This window comes from Lissotriton vulgaris, chromosome 6, assembly GCF_964263255.1.
Source record: "Lissotriton vulgaris chromosome 6, aLisVul1.2, whole genome shotgun sequence".
Classification (NCBI taxonomy): domain Eukaryota; kingdom Metazoa; phylum Chordata; class Amphibia; order Caudata; family Salamandridae; genus Lissotriton; species Lissotriton vulgaris.
In genome coordinates this window covers 182178018-182196122 of record NC_141694.1, presented here as the reverse complement: position 1 = coordinate 182196122, position 18105 = coordinate 182178018, and the positions used below count along the sequence as shown (strand labels likewise).

Below are 18105 nucleotides of genomic sequence, written 5' to 3'. Positions count from 1 at the left end.
ACATTTTAATAACATAACATAACTTATGGAGGTATCTAATTCGCTAAGAGGATCCACTTTCAGTTTGGTGCCTGGGCCTATTGTCTGTCCCAGTCTGACCGTGAATTTTCAGGGAGAAGAGATGAAGAATATAGAACAATATTTGCCCCATTTTATTCAACTAAGCTTTTGTTTTCCTTTCCAGGCCAACCATTTGATAACATGATGATCATGAATGCATCAGTTGCCAATATCATTGTAGCTATTGTGCTTGGCCACCGATACGAGCACAACAACCCAGCATTCATGCGGCTCCTGAGTTTGATCAATGAAAACCTGAGACTTCTGGCAGCACCTATGGTTTCAGTAAGTCTTCGTTGGTCATGTTGAGACCCAGTTGAAGATTGTGGGGAGGGGCGTTTATGAATGTGCTCAATGCCCGAGGCTTGGATGCAGGGGTTTGACTGACAAGAGTGGTGATTGAACTTTGCTTGGGATTTTCGTGGGAAGACTAGATTTAGGGGAGGTGGGAGGGGCTTTGTGGATAGTTATGAAACATATATGGTGAGGCTAAAGTGTTTTAGTATTTAAGGCGGAGAGCCAAGCTTGTTCAAATGATTTGAGCACCTGTTTCATTGAAGTAGCCTTTTCCACAGTAATTACATAGTCAGTTGTTTTTGGATACCCCATTCAACCCAATGATTTCAGTAAGTCTTCTCCGACTTGGGGGCTTATTACAATGCCGTAGGAAATGGCTCTGACCCTCGGTCAGAGCTGGTTCGACTGCATCGTAATCAGCAGTTTGCATTAATTTGAATGGAGTCGATCAGAAATTAATCCAAACTGGATTTCCAAATGGCTTCCGAGCCCATCTGCCATTCGGAAAGCCTCCAGTAATCCCAAGGGCGGCTTTTTCTGCCCGAGGGATTACAATGTCGGATTTGACTGCCTTTCTGTGCAGGTCGTTCTGACACAGAAAGGCTGTTGGAAGTCGACTTTGGGGGTCCCCAGCACCCCATGGGTTTAAGACCTCCGGATTGTGGCAGAGGGGGCACCTATTGTGCCCCCCTGTTGATCCCTGCACCCCATGGCAGGCACCTTAAGGTGTCTGCCGTGGGCTGCAGGGATGAACTGCACCTCTTCAATTTACACTGAGAGCATGCATTCCGGTCGGAATGCATGCTCCCTTTTGTAAAGGATAGGAGTGCGACCGAACAGTGTTCGGTCGCATCCTAATTGCTGGGTTGGGACCACCACCGGCAGGCGGTCCGTCGGTCCCAGTACCCAAAAGATGTCGGCTGGACTCAGGTCCATCTGACATCGTAATTGGGCCCTTGAATATATATTGATTATTCCGGTTGTAGTGTATTTATGAGATTAATACTACTCCACATACTGCATTTGTTGGTTTTACACCAGCCACTAGTACTAAGAGGCTTAAAGTGAAAAATAAGAGTAATTTTACCTACCCAGGATCTGCTAGCAAAAACCTTTGCTCTTTACTGAACAACAAATGACATTAACACCTCAATTCCTCACACTCTGGGTCCTCATCCCATGAGGGAAAGTTGCCTAGAGAAAGTTGGATTTCGGTGTATTGGAACAGCATTTTGCGATCAAGATTGACGACTTGGAAACAGGACGGGGTGGGGCATTAGCTGCACATTGCCAATGATGCATAATCAACAACAATAGAAGCCTAACTCATCACATATCTGCTGCTCAGTCCCTGAAGGAAATAACAGAAACAACACAGTCGACTGCTTGTGCAGCAGTGGTCCTGATTGCTCAGAATTTAACCCGTTTGTTGCTTCGAACATTCTGCGCCAGTGCTGAACGTTCGAAGAAACTGGTGCGGCTGGGTCGGCCAACGGACGTGCGCAGCACTGGCAAGGTAGTGCTCGCGACGACAGTTGGCCGATGGCAGCACTAAAGGGGTTAATGGGAGGTAGAAAGTTGGCAATAGGTTGAAGTTTCTGAGAACATTTGACCTTTGTACTCAGATGAACTAAGCAGCGTAATTGAAAAGAAGTGACTTCCCAAAAATGCACCCAAATCAATTGAGCCAGCAAATGGGTGATCCCAAGGAAAGCAAAATAGAACCTTCTTGTCGCACATAAACACTAGAACTTAAAGAACTCTCATTCAGACATGGAAGCTCAAGCAAATCAACGGATACCCCTGCTAAAACAAGACAAGGTTAACACAATATTGGAAGAAAATAGAGGACAAGAGAATCTTTTGAAACCAAAATAGTCCCTATTTGTTGACTGGGTGTACAGAAGCTTGCAGAAAGAGTTAAGGAGGCTGAAAAAATCACAACAGGCACTGATGCCTCAAACCACAGAGCTAAACCAACAAATACAAGACCTCACAGAACAAAATGAATTTATAGAAAAGATAGAAGATGTTGACAGTTAGGCAAGGTGAATCAACAGTGTTGTATGACTACCAGAGGGAATGAAGGCCAGAGCATGGTGTAGACCACTAGGGTCCCCTCCAAAACTTTATGGCAAGACTTGGGGATGCAGGTGATGGGACTTATTAGATTTTTTTCTGGGGTGTTTATTTTGTAGTTCATAATCCATATTAACTGTGAGATTTATAAGAGAGCAAATACATCAAACAAAAACAGAAATTAACCAAAAAACACTGCTACACAAATCTTGAGTGATATGAGCCCCTTCCACTACTTTTCCCCAATGCAACTGCACTTGCTGCACTGTATATAAATGCACTCTGAGTAGCAGGCTATCTTCTCTGCTTTTTTCACTCTATCCCTTCATCTATGGCCATCACTCCAGTCTTGAAAAAGACCCTTCATCCCTTTCAGAAACAAAAATAGCTCTCACTTGTTGCCTGCCTCTTTGCAGCAAGAGGCCCTCAGCTCTAATGCTAGCATGGATAATGATCTCCCATGCCTCTTTTGTAAAGAAAATCAGTCATAGTTATGATGCAGTGGGCCCGTGACATTCCTGGATCCCAGTGTGTTAGACCTGGGAGTTGCAAGTTGGCTGAGTTAGGAACCTTAGGCCAAATAGGGACACTTGCTTCCATGTCAGGGAAAGGAAGGACACCTTCTCAGATAGCCCCCGCTGACCCCCTCGGTAGCTTGGCACGAGCAGCCAGGCTTATCTTCAAGGCAAGTGTGTAAAGTATTTGCAACCACGATCTCAGTAACCAAATGATGACACCACAAATTCGGTCCACACGAGTGTCATAAAAGCAAGTATAAATTCATATAAAACGATATACGATGATACCACACAATATAAATCCAACATATGCGTATTTGTAATATTCCTCCTGCCAATTATTAGGCCAGCCAGCCTTTGTAAGTTCTGGTGATATTAATGAGCAATTGTAAATGATCCACTGCAGTCCTAATGCAATGATATGCAGTTCGTAATGCAAGAATCAGGCACTTTTCAATGGAAAAATAATGCAGTTCGTTATGCAACAATCAAGCAGTTCGTAATGCCAAAATAACACAATGCATAATGCAAAAATGAAGCAGTTCGTTATGCAAACTAATGCAATGCGTAATGCAACAATCAGATAGTTCGTTATGCACAAATAACGTAATGCGTAATACATTCCAGCACCGATCACGGGTCCTTAGACGGTCTCTCCACCACTCATACTGACTTGTGGTCAGCTTCTGCCAACAGATGCCCCCAACAAGGGTATGGTGTAAACCAAAGTACAGCTCCGCACTCCGGCCCCTGTACTGCCACTCCTTGGCAAGTACAGGCCACGATACAAGCCGAAGCAGAGCCTCACGCTGCAAGAATGGGAGAGGCCGAGAGCGTGTCTCTCTGAGCCCACACCCCGCCCCAGGCGGTGACACACGTTACCTGGGGGGTGCGACCTCGCTCTCCTCTTCCTGCGACTTGGGCCTTCGATGCAACTATGTGGATTCTGGGCAGTGGGACTCGGGCCCTCCCCGACGGGGTTGGTTCGAGGTCCCACTCTGGCAATAGCAGTCTTGGGCTGGCGGCTCAGCTCCTCTGGGGTTGCCGGTCCAGGCCGCTGGCGATACGAAGATCTCAGGCTGCAACAGGGCACACGCACACAGCATCGCTGAGACACACTTGAGCTTTGGGTGCGCACGGTCAGAGGGCACTCCTCACGAAGGGCTCAGGCTGCAAAAAGCACACGCACACAGGATTGCTGAGACTCGATTGTACTCCAGGTGCCTACGCTCACAGGGCAATTCTTACGAGGGTCTTAGACTGCAAAAAGCACACGCACACAGTGTTGCTGGGACTCTCCTGGAAACTTTGTGTTCCTGAGTTTCTGAAACAGTGAGCCAGCTCTCCTCAGGCCCCTTGGGATAAATTTTATTCTGGACACAGCATACAGCAAAGTCCATTTAGCCTCTCCTTGGTTAAAGCAGCAAACTGCAGGCCAGCCCCAGAACACAATGGAAGTGTCAGTCCTTTCCTTCAGTCTCTTCAGCTGTTTCCTCCTTGACAGAGGTTCCTCTTGACCACAAAGTAGGTTCAATCCTTTTAAGGCTTGATCAATCCAATTCCAATGTTCAGGGGCTTCAGCTCTCATAGTTATACCCCTAAATGTCTTTGAAATCCCTTGTGTTCAGGGTGCACTGACCCCTGTTCAAACCAGTTCCGGGTGCCTCCCTGCCAGTGACAAATTCTTCCTTTGATTAGTGGGGGTCTGGATTCTCAATCATTCAACAAGATATAGGGCCATTGTTTCTGGCAGCAACCCAGACCTTTTCAACTCCAGGGGCTACTCCTCCCCTCTACACTCCAGATGCAGGTCAGCCTGTTGGTGTCTCACCTCCTTCCCGGGGTCAAGACATTCTTCAGATCCTATCACTTTCAAATCCAGACAGTCAATCCACCACCAGGCAAAGACACATAGAACTGTTAGAGCACAGAAACCCAGCCACTTCTAAACAAGTGGTTTCTAAACACACAATGCAAAAACCACCTTCCTAAAAAAATGTATATTTACATTGTGAGTTCATGCACGCTAAACTTCACCTCTCCATCTTAAGCCTTTGGGAAGATAGGCTGGAAAATATATTACACAGCCTCCCCATTCTGTCCTATGGGCAAGATGGCTTTTCAACAGTGAAAAATAAAATAGAGAATATTTCACTGTCAGGAAATGGTACACACCTCAGTACATGCCCTACCTTTCACATACATTACACCCTGCACACTGGGTACCTTGGACCTACCATAGGGGTGTCTGATGTGCATAGAAAGGGAAGGGTAAGGCCTGGCAAGTGGGTGCACTTGTCAGGACAACATGGCAGTATAAAAAACTGAGGGCATGCACTTCAGTGGCAGGCCTGAGTTCTCTCTTTAAGACTACTTGTGCGGGTGGTACAGTTAGTGCTGCAGGCCCACTAATAGCATTTGCATTACCAGCCCTGGCACACATAGTGCACTTTACTAGTAAGGCAAACATAACAAAAATGGACAACCTATTACCAGTACACTTTACACAGGAAGCACTTGCAGTTTCACACAGATCAGCAATGGTAAAGTGCCTAAAGCATCTAAGTTTGCAACACCATATCAGTAAAAGGTCTATGGGGAAAGCAAAAGGTTTAGGGAACTTTAGCCAAAAAAGGCCAAGTCCCACACAGTGCTACTGAACCAGCTTCAGTAATGGGAGCTAAACCTTGTGAAGCATGAAGTCTCCTCTGCAGCTTATTAAACACAGACTTATTTCTTGCCCCAACCCACCACTCTGCTATCTCTCTGAGGCGTAAGCTAAGATGTCTCACCTGCTTCAATTTTCCACTCTTCTGGACCATTGCTCTGAGGCCCACATCTACAATGGCAGAGCTAAGGTACATTTATACCATGTACTAGGAAGCATAGAAAAACAGCCAAAATTGGGGTTTAGCTTGGACCTCAAACACTTTGGCCACAGTTCCACTGCATACATAGCACCACTTATATGTATTCCCCAGCCTACTCCACTGGATCATCCCTTTAGGCCTGAGGCCTGAAGCAGGCAGTCTGCCACTTGGTGTTTAAACAAAAAATAACAAAGGGGAAAAAGCCCTAAATCTCCCCCCTGATTGTTTGAGACACGTTCACAGCAAGAGTGACCTGGCTCTCAATGCTAACATGGAAAATGGCTCCATCCCCCATAATTAGGGTGCAGTGCACCTTCACACCATTGTCCCTGTGATTCTGCACCTGCTGCAATAATGGTAGTGAAGGCCCTATAAAAAAAAATGGCCCACCTATGTTGGCACCTTCCTTAGGGCATCCCTCTGAGTAAGCGGTCTCTGTCCATTTATAAACAAAAAAACAAGTCCCCGTACAGTGCCCCCTTTGAGTCCATTGAAGATTCATGGTGACAAAGATGTATTCTTTTTGAGAGGTAGTGTAAGGGTACAGAGTTTTTGAAAGCATCCTTTTAATGGACTTGTAAAAATGTTTGCACCAGGAACGGTCTGGCAACTTATTACTAATGTGATTTTTTTTTTAAGCCCTTGATTTATCTTAAACACTAAATCATTCTGTGGCAATCTCTCCTACCCTGTGTGTAATACAACTTGAAAATAATGACTTTTACCTTCACAATACTTTTTGTTATAGGCTGGGACCTCATGGCCAGGGACACTTTAATTTTGTGATTTCGAACAAAAATAAAATCTAGTTCACACGGATCAAAAGTTACAAAAAATGTGGCAACATGTATTCCCGCACAGTGGAAACCCTTTTGCAAAAGTTCACTAGTCATCTGTCAGTAGCTTATTGCTGCATTTAGTTGTTATAAAGGCACAAATAAAATGAAATATTTACCCAGACGGTGTTACCATGAGTAAAAATATCCAAATAATGAAGTAATACTATCACAAAATATACCGCCTAAGGCCACATAATTTTCCTTATCTTGCTGCATAATTTAGTCAACCTTGCCGCATAGTTTGGTCCTACCGTGAAGCATAACTCCAAAGCCCTGCTCATAGCATTATAAATACACAAATCACTGTTCTACACTGTGCCAATGAGGATTCAATTATGTGAATCTCTAGTCTCAGAAACAGACATCTGCAGTGATCGCAATAACCAACTAAGGGCCATATGTATCAAGCCTTTTGTGAATCGCAAAGGCCGAAATTCGCCGAATTTCGGCCTTTGTGAATCGCAAAAGGCTATTTTGCATAATTTGATATGTATGAAACAATCGCATCTTAAGGAATCGCAAATACTTGCGATTCCTTAATTTGCCATAGCATTTAAGGAATCACAATTTTGCGATTCCTTAAATGCTATGTATGAAGCTTTTAAGAATTGCGATTTCAGGTTTAGAAATTGCAAATTACCACCAACTTGTAGTTGGTGGTAATTTGCGATTTCTTGTAAATATGCACAATTGTGCATTTGTGAGGGTGGCATATGACGCACATACATGCCCATTGGGCATGTATGTGCGCCATATGCACACACATGTAATTTACAGGGGTGCAGCAGGGTGTCCTTGAGACACCCCTGCACCCTTGCAATAATTCTCAAATTGCGATTAGCAAATTGCGAATTCGCAATTTGAGAATTATTTGGAAATCATTCCTATGGGCCTCCTGGCCCATAGGAATGCATTGGAAATTATTCTTTAATTGCGAATTCGCAAAATGCGAATTCGCAATTAAGGAAGCTTAAAGAATCGCTAATGAAAAGCGATTTTCTTCATACATACCATTTTGCGATTCCTAAATAGCGATTCCTTAAAAATCGCTATTTAGGAATCGCGAAACGGAACTATGATACATATGGCCCTAAGTTTCCATAACCTATAAAAGTGCTTTTTCCTACTAATTAGTTTAATTTGTATTTATTTTTCTTTTATGCTTCAAGCATTTTTAATATGCAGTCGCCTGAAATCGAAAAAAAAACCAAATACTTATAGAATATTTTGTTGTTTTTAGCCATACCTTTGAATCCCCCCATGCTCAAGATCACAGTTGCCTACTTTTCATACTTTTTTTCTTAACACCAACAGTCCCTGAATTGTTGATAAGGACCTTGAGGTGCGTCTGCTGGAGACTGAAAGTGAGGGGTGTAACCGAGGGCTGCACTTCAAAGGCTTCTTGTAAATAAAGACAACCTGGAAACGTAAAATATAAACAAAATCACGCTTACTAAGGCCCGCCCATCCTCCTCACAGGAACGCAGACATGGACCACACAGTTTGAAGTCTTATGTTGTAGACAAAACAAAGCAGGTACTGGAGAAACGTGAAAGACTATCATTTAATTCAATTTATTTGAACAGTACAAAATCATTAATACAAAACAAAAGAAAAATCATTATTCAAACGAAAACGTATACTCGTATCTTTCTGATTCCTTCACAGTTACAACACACTATCATACAACAATCCCCTTGGGGAGATTTAAAACATCAGAAATCAATCACAATCTGTCCACAAGTAGCTCCGACGAGGAATCACTAGAAGGAACTAGCTCTGATGTTATCCCTGGCTCTAACAACTAGGCCCGGGCGCAGCTCATGGAGTTCCACTCCGAGGAATTCCACGTAGTGACCAAAAAACTCCACCTAATACAGTTGAGCCAGGCGTAGTAGGCAAGTAAGGCAACCTGATGTAAATTGCCAAGCTCGCTTTGGTGTCACAGACAACAAGGATCCCCACCTGCCTCACCTCCCCAGCTACCTGTGTACACCTGCATAGGAGACATGAAACATTTCACATGAAAGTGTAACACTGTAAGCGCTATCAGCCTAATCACACCAACCTGACATACAAGCAAGCAGTGCATTCAGTCAGTGGAGGCTGCTGTGCTTCCTGGTGTTACTCTGAGTTCAAAGCTGCTCGAGCTCCATTACAGCCACGTCTCGAGGCCTGTGTACTGGGAGGGTGTTGGGGACTGCTTTCCCTCTGCAGCGCTGCCCATCATGTCCCAGGTACTGCTGCTGGCCCTGGGAGCGGTGGGTCACCCCCTCTCTGCACCTGGTCTGTAGCTCCAGGGGTGTAGCCAGGCCACTCGTACTACCAATGTATGGCTGGCAATGGGTTCTCCCGGCCACCTGTACCATTGCTTAGGTGTGCCACAGCAGCTGCCGGTTCAAAGGAAAGCTGCCAGTACTACATCAGGGGCGGAGCTCAAGCAGTGACATCACCGTCTCCCTCCACACAGAAGGACCTGGGTGAATGTGAGGGTGCGGGATGAGCCATGGGAATAGCTTAAGGACTAAAAGTTAATATTAACCCTCAGGCATCTGGAAAGTGTACACATTCTACTGCCCAGAATATAATGCTTGATACTGGTGGGTGGTAAACTCCACTACGGCGATTCATGGAGTTTTTTGCTGAACTCCGCGCTTTAAGTGGAGCGCGGAGTTGCAAAGACTCAGCACATTCTGCCAGCGGAGCGGAGCTTACCCCCCCCCCCCCTCAATAACAATACTGCTTTTGTACAACACACAGAGGCATTCCTGTGGTCATGCAGACACCATATCCCCCTTTAAGACCAAAGCAACTATCAATTCCTGAGGAGAACAAAAGTATTTAATTTTTCTCGTACTGGACTAATTGAAATACCTGTATCACATCAAACATTGGAATCTTTTCTTTATCATGACTTTGCCTTGAAAAAGCCTCAAGCCTGTGCTGGTCAAAACTTTCAAATTCTTGTACAAAGGCAACAAAGTTTGAAGACATTCAAGAATTACAGAAAGAATAAAACACTACAACATAATATGATATTCAATCTACCTTGTATATAATGTTCGCTGAATAATCAATTTTGGAATTTGTACTCACATATTATTCAAGATTAATCCATACCTCTAGTTGTAATATTGGACACCAATTCTTTTTACAAAGCTAATAGGAAAAGATTAGTTTGTTACCTCCATACAAGTCCATTTCACTTCGATTACTATTAGTTCCCAACAAGGTGTTTTATTCAATCGGGTGTTGGGGTACGTCTGTTCGGGCTTCTGCTGGGATTATCCCCTTGGGCGACATCCTTTTCATTAGTTTTCTGGGTAGGTTGTCTCTGACCGTTCTGAAGGTCTGTTATCATGGACGCCCAGGATAATCTATCGCCCTCTATATTTACATCTTTTCTTACAAACCGCATCCGGACCAACTCTGCTGTCGCCCACTCATTTATATCCCATAGCCAATCTGAATATTTCGGGGAGCTTGGCTGCATCCAGGCAATTACAATTCGTCTCTTGGCCAGCACCAGCCCCAGGCTGACAAAGCGTCTGCTCAGTTTTTTTGGGGGGGTCTAGTAGCAGGCTCAGTAAAACCGTTCTATCATCCCGTGTGATAGTCCACTCGTGGCCCTCCACAGACTTTCTAAGACACTCTCCCAATAGGGTTGGAATGTGGGGCATTGCCAAATTATGTGAATGAAATCTGTCCCTTGTGTAGTACACCTAGGGCAACAGTCCTCCTGAGCAGGGCATATTATATATAATGTGCCTGGGGTTAAGTACAACTGATGTATGACGTTATAATGAAGTAATTTAAAGTGAGCATTTGTGCTTTCTTTGTGTACCCCCATGTATCTTTCGGCACTCTGCCCCCGTTAGGGGTTCTTCCAGGATCACATCCCATTTCTGCTGATGGCCTGGTGGCTCTTTCGGGACATCCTCTCTCATTGCTCTATACAAGTGGGAGACTAATCGCCCTCCCTGTACCATCTTATCATTGTTTTGAGAATGTTAGTAATGGGTTGCTCGTCTGGGAAGTCTGCCATAGCTCCTGTGCGACACTCAATATTTTGCCAAGTTGTAAAAATTAGCCTAGGCCCAGGTCGAACTTGATTTGTGTCTCTTCACGAGTTAGGAAGTGTCCATTTTTGTAAAGGTCCCCCATCAATAGACTGTCCCCCTCCTTCCAGCCACCAACCGACATAGAGTCCACAATCGCGGCAAATGGCTTGACCAGCTATGAGGGCATATCTGGTGCATACGGGCGTGTCAGACTACCCTGTGTTGCGCCTGCTCCCACACGATTGCTACATGACGTATCACATAGGTCCGGTTATCAGGGATCAAAGACCCCATCATTAACAGTTCCTTCAACTAACCCCTTCCATACGTTCCGGCCAACAGGTCTTTCTCCCAGTATCTTCCTCGTCCAATCAGTGAACTGCATATTGAAGTTGAGATGCCACATAATACAAGTCCAACCGCAGGACTTCTAGTCCACCTCTCTCCCAAATCCTTTGTAATGTTGTTAGTCTGACTCTTCGTCTTTTTTCGCCCCTCAGGAGAGTGCCAATTAGAGTTTCCAGGGTAATGAAATATGACCTCTGTAACACATAAAAGGAGTGCTGCAGGATGTATAGGCACCACAGGAGAATGATCAATTTAACAATTGCTATACGTCCCATAAGCGATAATGGCAAATCAGCCCAAAAGTGGATCGTGCCATGCAGTCCCTCTAGGACACGTCCCATGTTGGTCGCATGAAAGGTATCTGTGCCATAGGCTAAGCGTATTCCCAAATATCTTTCCCCTTCTGCAGCCCATGGCAGGTCTATGTTTGGCTGTATCTCCGGGTGGATTTGCCGGAATTGATATGCACCCCGAGATTTCCCCAAATTGCTGTAGTTCTCGTAAAAGCACTGGGATGGAGTTCTCTGGCTGTCGTAGATATCCCAGTGTATCATCAGTTAATAATGAGATCACAATTGGTGTTACCTAATTGTATCCCCCAGTTATCCATGACTGCTCTTATACGACTGCCAGTGGCTCCAGGGCGATCACGAAGATCAGAGGCGACAGCGGGCGACTCAGTCTTGCTCCCCTGCGTAGTCCTATCTGTCTCGACACAGTCCTGCCCACACGCACTATGGTTGTTGGGCCTCCATAAAGCAGTTGCCCCCATTTAAGGTACTGATCGCCAACCTCCATACGTCCCAAAACCTGCCACATATAAGGCCACTCCACAGAGTCAAATGTTTATTCGATATAAAGGGACACAACCACACTGTTGGAATCTGCCAGGCTGGGAGCTTGCCAGACATTTGCTAAACATCCTAGATTATATGAAGTATTCTGTCCAGGGATAAACCCCACCTGATCAGTGTGAATCAGATGTATCATATATGGAAGAAGGCGTGCCACCATAATACCATTCAATATCTTGGCATCTATGTTCAATAAGGATATAGGTCTATATGAACCCGGTAGGTCTGGATCTGTATCCTTTTTGGGAACCACGCGACTAGGGCTTGGCTCACAGTGGTTGGGAGGGAAACTGTCTGCAAGGCTTCATTGTAAACTGCTAGCAGTCTGTCTACCAAGAGCTGTGCAAAGCTCTTATTAAACTCCACAGGGAGTCCATCTGATCACTGACTTTTCGCCAGTTTGAGGCACCCTATTACCCCAATTATTTCTTCTTTAGTGTTTATGGAGCCCAGCACCTCCTGCTCTTCTTTGATAACAGAAGGTAGCTGTATAGCATCCAAGTAGTTGATCAAGTTGCTCAGTCTGACTCTACGCGATTGGTGTATATATTTTCTAAATGTGCTGCTAGTGTGTCTGGGACGGTCCTTTGCGCGTAGTATAGTGTCCTTCCGCAGTGCTTATCTGCAGTATGGGAGTAGTCAATGTCTCCTGCCTTACGAGGCGTGCTAGTAAAGCCCCAGTTCTATCACCCTCACTGTAGAGACGTTGTCTATATGTAATGAAGACATATCTTTCCAGTCTGCGGAGGTCCTTCATGAGTGATTCCCTAACTACAGTCCACTCTTTCAATTTCTGGGGCGCTGTACTAAGTTCCTTCTGTAATTTCCCCAGCCTGGATTCATGGGCAGCCACATCCTTTTCCAACTGAGTCCGCACTCCATAGGCAGTTTTAATACAAACACCCCTGATAACAACCGTCATAGGTTCCCATTCAGTAGCTCGGCTTGATGCTGTTTCCGAATTTTCTTGAAATAGTTACTTAATTCTGCAGATACCGTGGCCCTAAAAGGGGGGTCCGTTAATGCCTCTCTTTTCAACCACCATAGAGGTATCTGAGACCCGACCCTGTTAGGTTCCAACTCCATCAAGACCGAGGAAGGTTCTGACAAATATCTTCTTTGATACGTTATTCCCCCTGAAGGACTGGGTTATTTAAGACCCAGCGGTGCCAGGGGACAACACCTGAAACCTTCGTGGGTAACCTGCTCCGGCGTACAAATGACAGAGACACGGGACACTTCCTTCGGCGTCAAAGATTCGAGGTTTATTTACTGCAGGGAACACAGAAGTCACAGGAAGTACAACGAGTGTAAGTTCGAGGAGACTGCTTCAAATTGCTACTGAGGATCGCTCCTTTTATACAAATTTTTCCATAGGGTTGCATGGTACACAAAGGTTTACAACTCGGTTCCCATAATTATCCCCGAGAGGTGTTACTTTGGTCACTTTGATACATTCAGGGTCCGGGGCATAAGTGCGGAAACATTTGGCGGTTCCCAACTGTAAAAACCCATCTTCCCACCATTAGTACATTCCAATCGGCAGTAAACAGATCGAAAAAGGAAAAAGGACAGGTGCAGAGGAAGATGGAAACAGTGGGGAGATCGGAAAGGGTGTAAAAGGGGGTGGTATCAGGAAACACGAGCTACAGGCATCAAAGGGACGTGCCTAATGAGATGCACGGCTGGGACAATAGACCAGCACGCCAAGATGAGCCTCGAGCGGGGCCATCTGCCTTACAGTATCATCCCCCTCGTCATAAAGACACTTTCAAAGAACATGTGTCTTCCCCGGATGTCTTGGGAATCCCAGGGTCGCGAAACGGACAACGTCCGTTCGCTGGCTACTTGAGGGCAAGAAACAAAATGGATGCCGTATCTAAGATGGAACCCGTGGGTACAGATGAAAAACCCATGCAACAAACAAACGGTTTAAGTTAGCACAGCGAAACTGCGCACACTTACTAAACTCGTCATTTGCGGTTCATAGATACCAGACTCGACCACATTCGTACGAGTCAAAAACACCACTTACAATTGTCACGGAACCTCAGACGCTCCTTTTGCCCTCATGTAGGCAAGCACTAGTCAGAATCATACTCGATATTCATCAGACCATCTAGATGTTGCTGTAACATAGCTCTGTCCAACCGAGTCCCCTTGGTAACAGGTGGCTGTCTTATACACGTTGTAGCACAGAGGCCACATAAGGCAGGACCACACTGCACACAAAGGCAACACGTGAACAGGAATGCCACGACAACTCCGATAATCATCAGAATCTTCCAACCCCAAGTCGACATTAGGCCCCAAAACCACCCAAGTAGCGTCCAATCCCCTACATCCACGTGTATGGATTCAGAGATCTTATGCAACTTTGAGATGGCTTGATAGACGGTCGGAGCGTTGTCTGGAATGAAAATACAGCAGCTCGAATGGATCACCTTACATACCCCGCCTCGATCTGCTAAGATCACGTCTAAAACCATACGGTTTTGTAACGTCATAAGTCTATCCGCCTGAAGTTCTGTGGTGATATTACCAAGGGCACTGGCAGTAATATTAGCTGTCGATTCCACCACTCGAGTCAACTGTCTCAGGTTCCTACTATTAACCATAGGCCCCCAAAACGGGAGGAAACCCTTGAAAAAGTCTCCTGCCTCTTGACCGGCAGTGTCCTCTTCGCTAATTACGCCTCTCACAACTCTAGTTTTATGATAATCTGCATCGACAGTGAACGTCGGAGGCAACAGATTTGCGATAAAACATGAGCCCACAAAGTCGGAGGGCAACCATGCATACGCACGATCATGGCAAACAAAGTATGTACCCTTGGCAGCCAGAAACACAGGGGACGAGACCATCGGCAGAATGTAATTCTCGGTGCAAGCACTCTCTCCAAGTCGGGCTTTCGATCTTCGGCCACGACCCATTAGACAAAAATTACCAATGTGGGGTACGACCCATATCGGAGGCGAGCTTTTAAGCCGCTTTTCACTCATGAGCGCACTATACTCGACCTTACTCAGGACCCTATAGGCTTGTATCTCTTCCTCTGGGATGAGCGACGGCTCATAGATATCTCTATCTAAATCTTCTATCGCTAAGGACAAAGGCTTATGATACGAGCCAGGGCCAAAGTAGGGAGAACGTGGCTCTCGACTGGGATAAGACTCTAGTGCGCTTCGAAACATTGTTTGGAATGCTCGAGCTGAACCCTGGGAACTATATGGTAAGACCAGATATGGAATTCCCTTATCTGTGGTATGTGGCATTAGTCCACACACCCAACAATTAGTAGTATTAACCACTAGCTGGTGCTGATGAAGGAGCTGAATAAAGGAATTATTTCGGAATTCTGCACGTCTAGCCTGCTCGTGTTCAGGTAGGATATGGAAAGAATGAGGGGATGCAGTGGAGGTAAGTTTAGGGTCAGAAGTAGGAGTAGGTATGGCAGAAGGTAAGAAGTACGACATCATGTAATACACCCCACCCGCCAATAGTGCAGAAACAGTCAAAAGCAATACAAACATTTGAAACATAAAACATTTGGTACGGATAAGTTGTTGCAGCTTGAACCTTTGCGCCTGAGCTTCTTCCAAGTCCATCAGCTTCGAAAACGCCATCCCCTACTACCGTCCGCAACGTTTCTTGACGCACTTCGTTCTGTGTAGCAGTAGTCAATCCCTAGGAGTTCCCAGGAACCGACGGTCCTTAACCTAGCGTCAAGACCTACTAACCAGAAGGAAGTACACGCGCGGCCCTACGGCCTTTATTTACAATGTATATGCAAAATGTCTCTCAGCTGTGGAAGCAAAAATACATGTGGAACGAAACTCAATATATAAAAATAATTACAATGATACGGGTGTTCAGACTGATCGTGGAAAACGGGATAATGCAATTGTCAAGGGACAGAACAAAATCTTTTTATTTGTCCTTAGTGCTAGAACGCAAAAAGTATCGAGTTTTCCCAGGACGTGTCTGTTCGTTGAACAAAGAATCTGATGAAGGAACAGAGTTCTGTCGATCAGTTGATTGTTCTAATCTTGAGTCTTTTGATGGCAAACGCTCAACAATGTCTTTCTGCTGCACTGAGGATTCTCCGACAGGCTGTGCGTCGCTAAAGGGTACAAAAGTCTGTGGTCCTTCGGTTTCAGATGAAGCAATGCCCTTCCTCATCCACGAGTCTGCCGGTAATGGGATAGGAACTTTCTTCGTATGGGTGGCATGCACCCAATTTTTTCGGCCCTCTAAACGGACAGCAGTTCTCGTGGCAAGGAGGACCTGGTAGGGTCCAGTGAAACAGGATTCCAGATTCTTCTTACGAGCAAAGTTTCTGGTAACCACCCAATCTCCGGGTTGGAGCTGGTGGCCTGGACCCTCCGTCTGCGTCGGCAGTGCTTCGTAAACCTGTTGGTGAATTAACCTCAGTTTAGCAGTCAGATCATAAAGATAATCAATCAGCATTGGGTACTCAAGATTAGAAAATACACTTGGTCTAGGGACCCCCCAAACATTTGCAGGACGACCGAACACTATTTCATAGGGACTGAGCCCTACTCGGGAGTGTACTGTCGCCCTTGTTGACAACAGCCATTACAGAGGGGGGTAGAACCCATGCAGTCGCGGGGACCTGGGCGTTATGCGTTAAATGTAAAGAGGGGTCCCCGTGGGAAAAGGATAGAAACGATACCAATTCAGAGATTTCTCAAAAAAACTAAGGTGGTAACTCAAGAGCGAAAGAATGTTGTCATTTATTCAACAACACAACATCAAAATTTAGTGAAACATTATTGCAAACATTACAGGAAAAATACGAATCGGAAAAATGAAAGGCCCCAATATGGGAGGGAGGAGGGGAAGGGGGTGCTCAAAGGTTGTGAAAGGATAAAGAATAGTACACAGATTTGTAAAAAATGTACATCAATACATGGGTACACAAGGACTTAAGAATTATTCAAAAACCAAAACGGCCATATCAATTAAGGCCAATCTCGCAAAAGCACTTCAAGTAAGGACGTTCAACGGTCACAAGAGTGGTTTAATGTGGAACAGGGATGTGCCGGACGTCCAAAGGTGAAGAGGCGTCGACGTTTCAACCCCTTTGTATAGGCTAAATTCAGTCCTTTGCCGGGGTCTTCATCAGGACCGATACAATGGGGGAAGGAACGGAAGGGGGCCGTCCTGTCTGAAACATTAAAAACCAATATCAAAATTCAGGTATCATAGTTAGGAACTATCACAGTCACAGTCCTGTACACCCAAAAGGGTGGCATATTTTGAAATGAACTAATACCATGGAGTCCGGGTCACATAGACCTCTGGACTAGAGGGACCAAAGGTTGAGTAAGTGAAAAATCAAAATCAACCCCATTCGTGTGCATAGGAAATGCACTGCTTGTTAAAAGAGAGGTAAACATTAGCCAACAGGGATCAGTTTAAGTGGATGAATTGCAAATGCAATCAGTGGGGGAAACCGGTGCACTGCCATAATGGGTAGTTGCAAAGAGTAGTGAGTCAATACCTTGAGTCAGAGTAGACACACGTCGTCAACGATAAACGTCTGCAGGAACAATAAACAGCGTGCTGGTATAATAACAGCTGAACAGCTCTGAATCAAACCAGATATAGTCGATTAATACTAAATGGGACACTTGCGTAATGACCTGCCAAATCTTAAAGGGTTAGAAATTACCTAAATTGCAGTTGACCACTTAGCAATAGAAGGAGCATCAAAGTACGCAATCACTGTGAGAAGGTGGGCGTCACACTTGTGAATTAGCGGAATGGTAGGTTTAATCTAAACAAAAACAACAAATGTCGGAGTATTAATTAAAGGAACATTCATTACTAATACAAAATATAAAAGTGTATCAAGGAAGGGGCCACATGTGCGTGGGTGCATACCTTATGGTGTCCCAGGTAAAGTCTGGGTGTATGCAGCGATCATCAGTATTACTGTTACACCTAAATCAGGCCAAAAGGTTCAGGATATTAGGTGAGGAAGTTGTATATAGACTACACATCATCGCGATACGTTAGTTAAAAAACATAGTGGAGATGACCCATACCTTTAAAGGGTTCCAAACACGGTCTGAAATTCACGAGGACGAGTGCGCTGGAAGTCGCTGAAAAACCAAGGTCGACTGGCTGCTAGCGCTGTTGTCTAAAGGGTT

At 45.1% G+C, this 18105-nt stretch overlaps 1 protein-coding gene across 4 annotated transcripts in view; it reads left to right on the top strand.

Annotated features, from left to right (window-relative positions):
• Positions 1-18105, top strand: part of LOC147706987 (cytochrome P450 2K1-like) — a 576312-nt gene that overhangs the window by 317919 nt on the left and 240288 nt on the right. For all 4 annotated transcript variants that reach the window (XM_086926213.1, XM_086926215.1, XM_086926214.1 and 1 more), the window contains one exon: positions 185-345. In XM_086926213.1, the coding sequence (XP_086782339.1) occupies positions 185-345 (161 nt within the window). The remainder of the gene's footprint in view (positions 1-184; positions 346-18105) is intronic.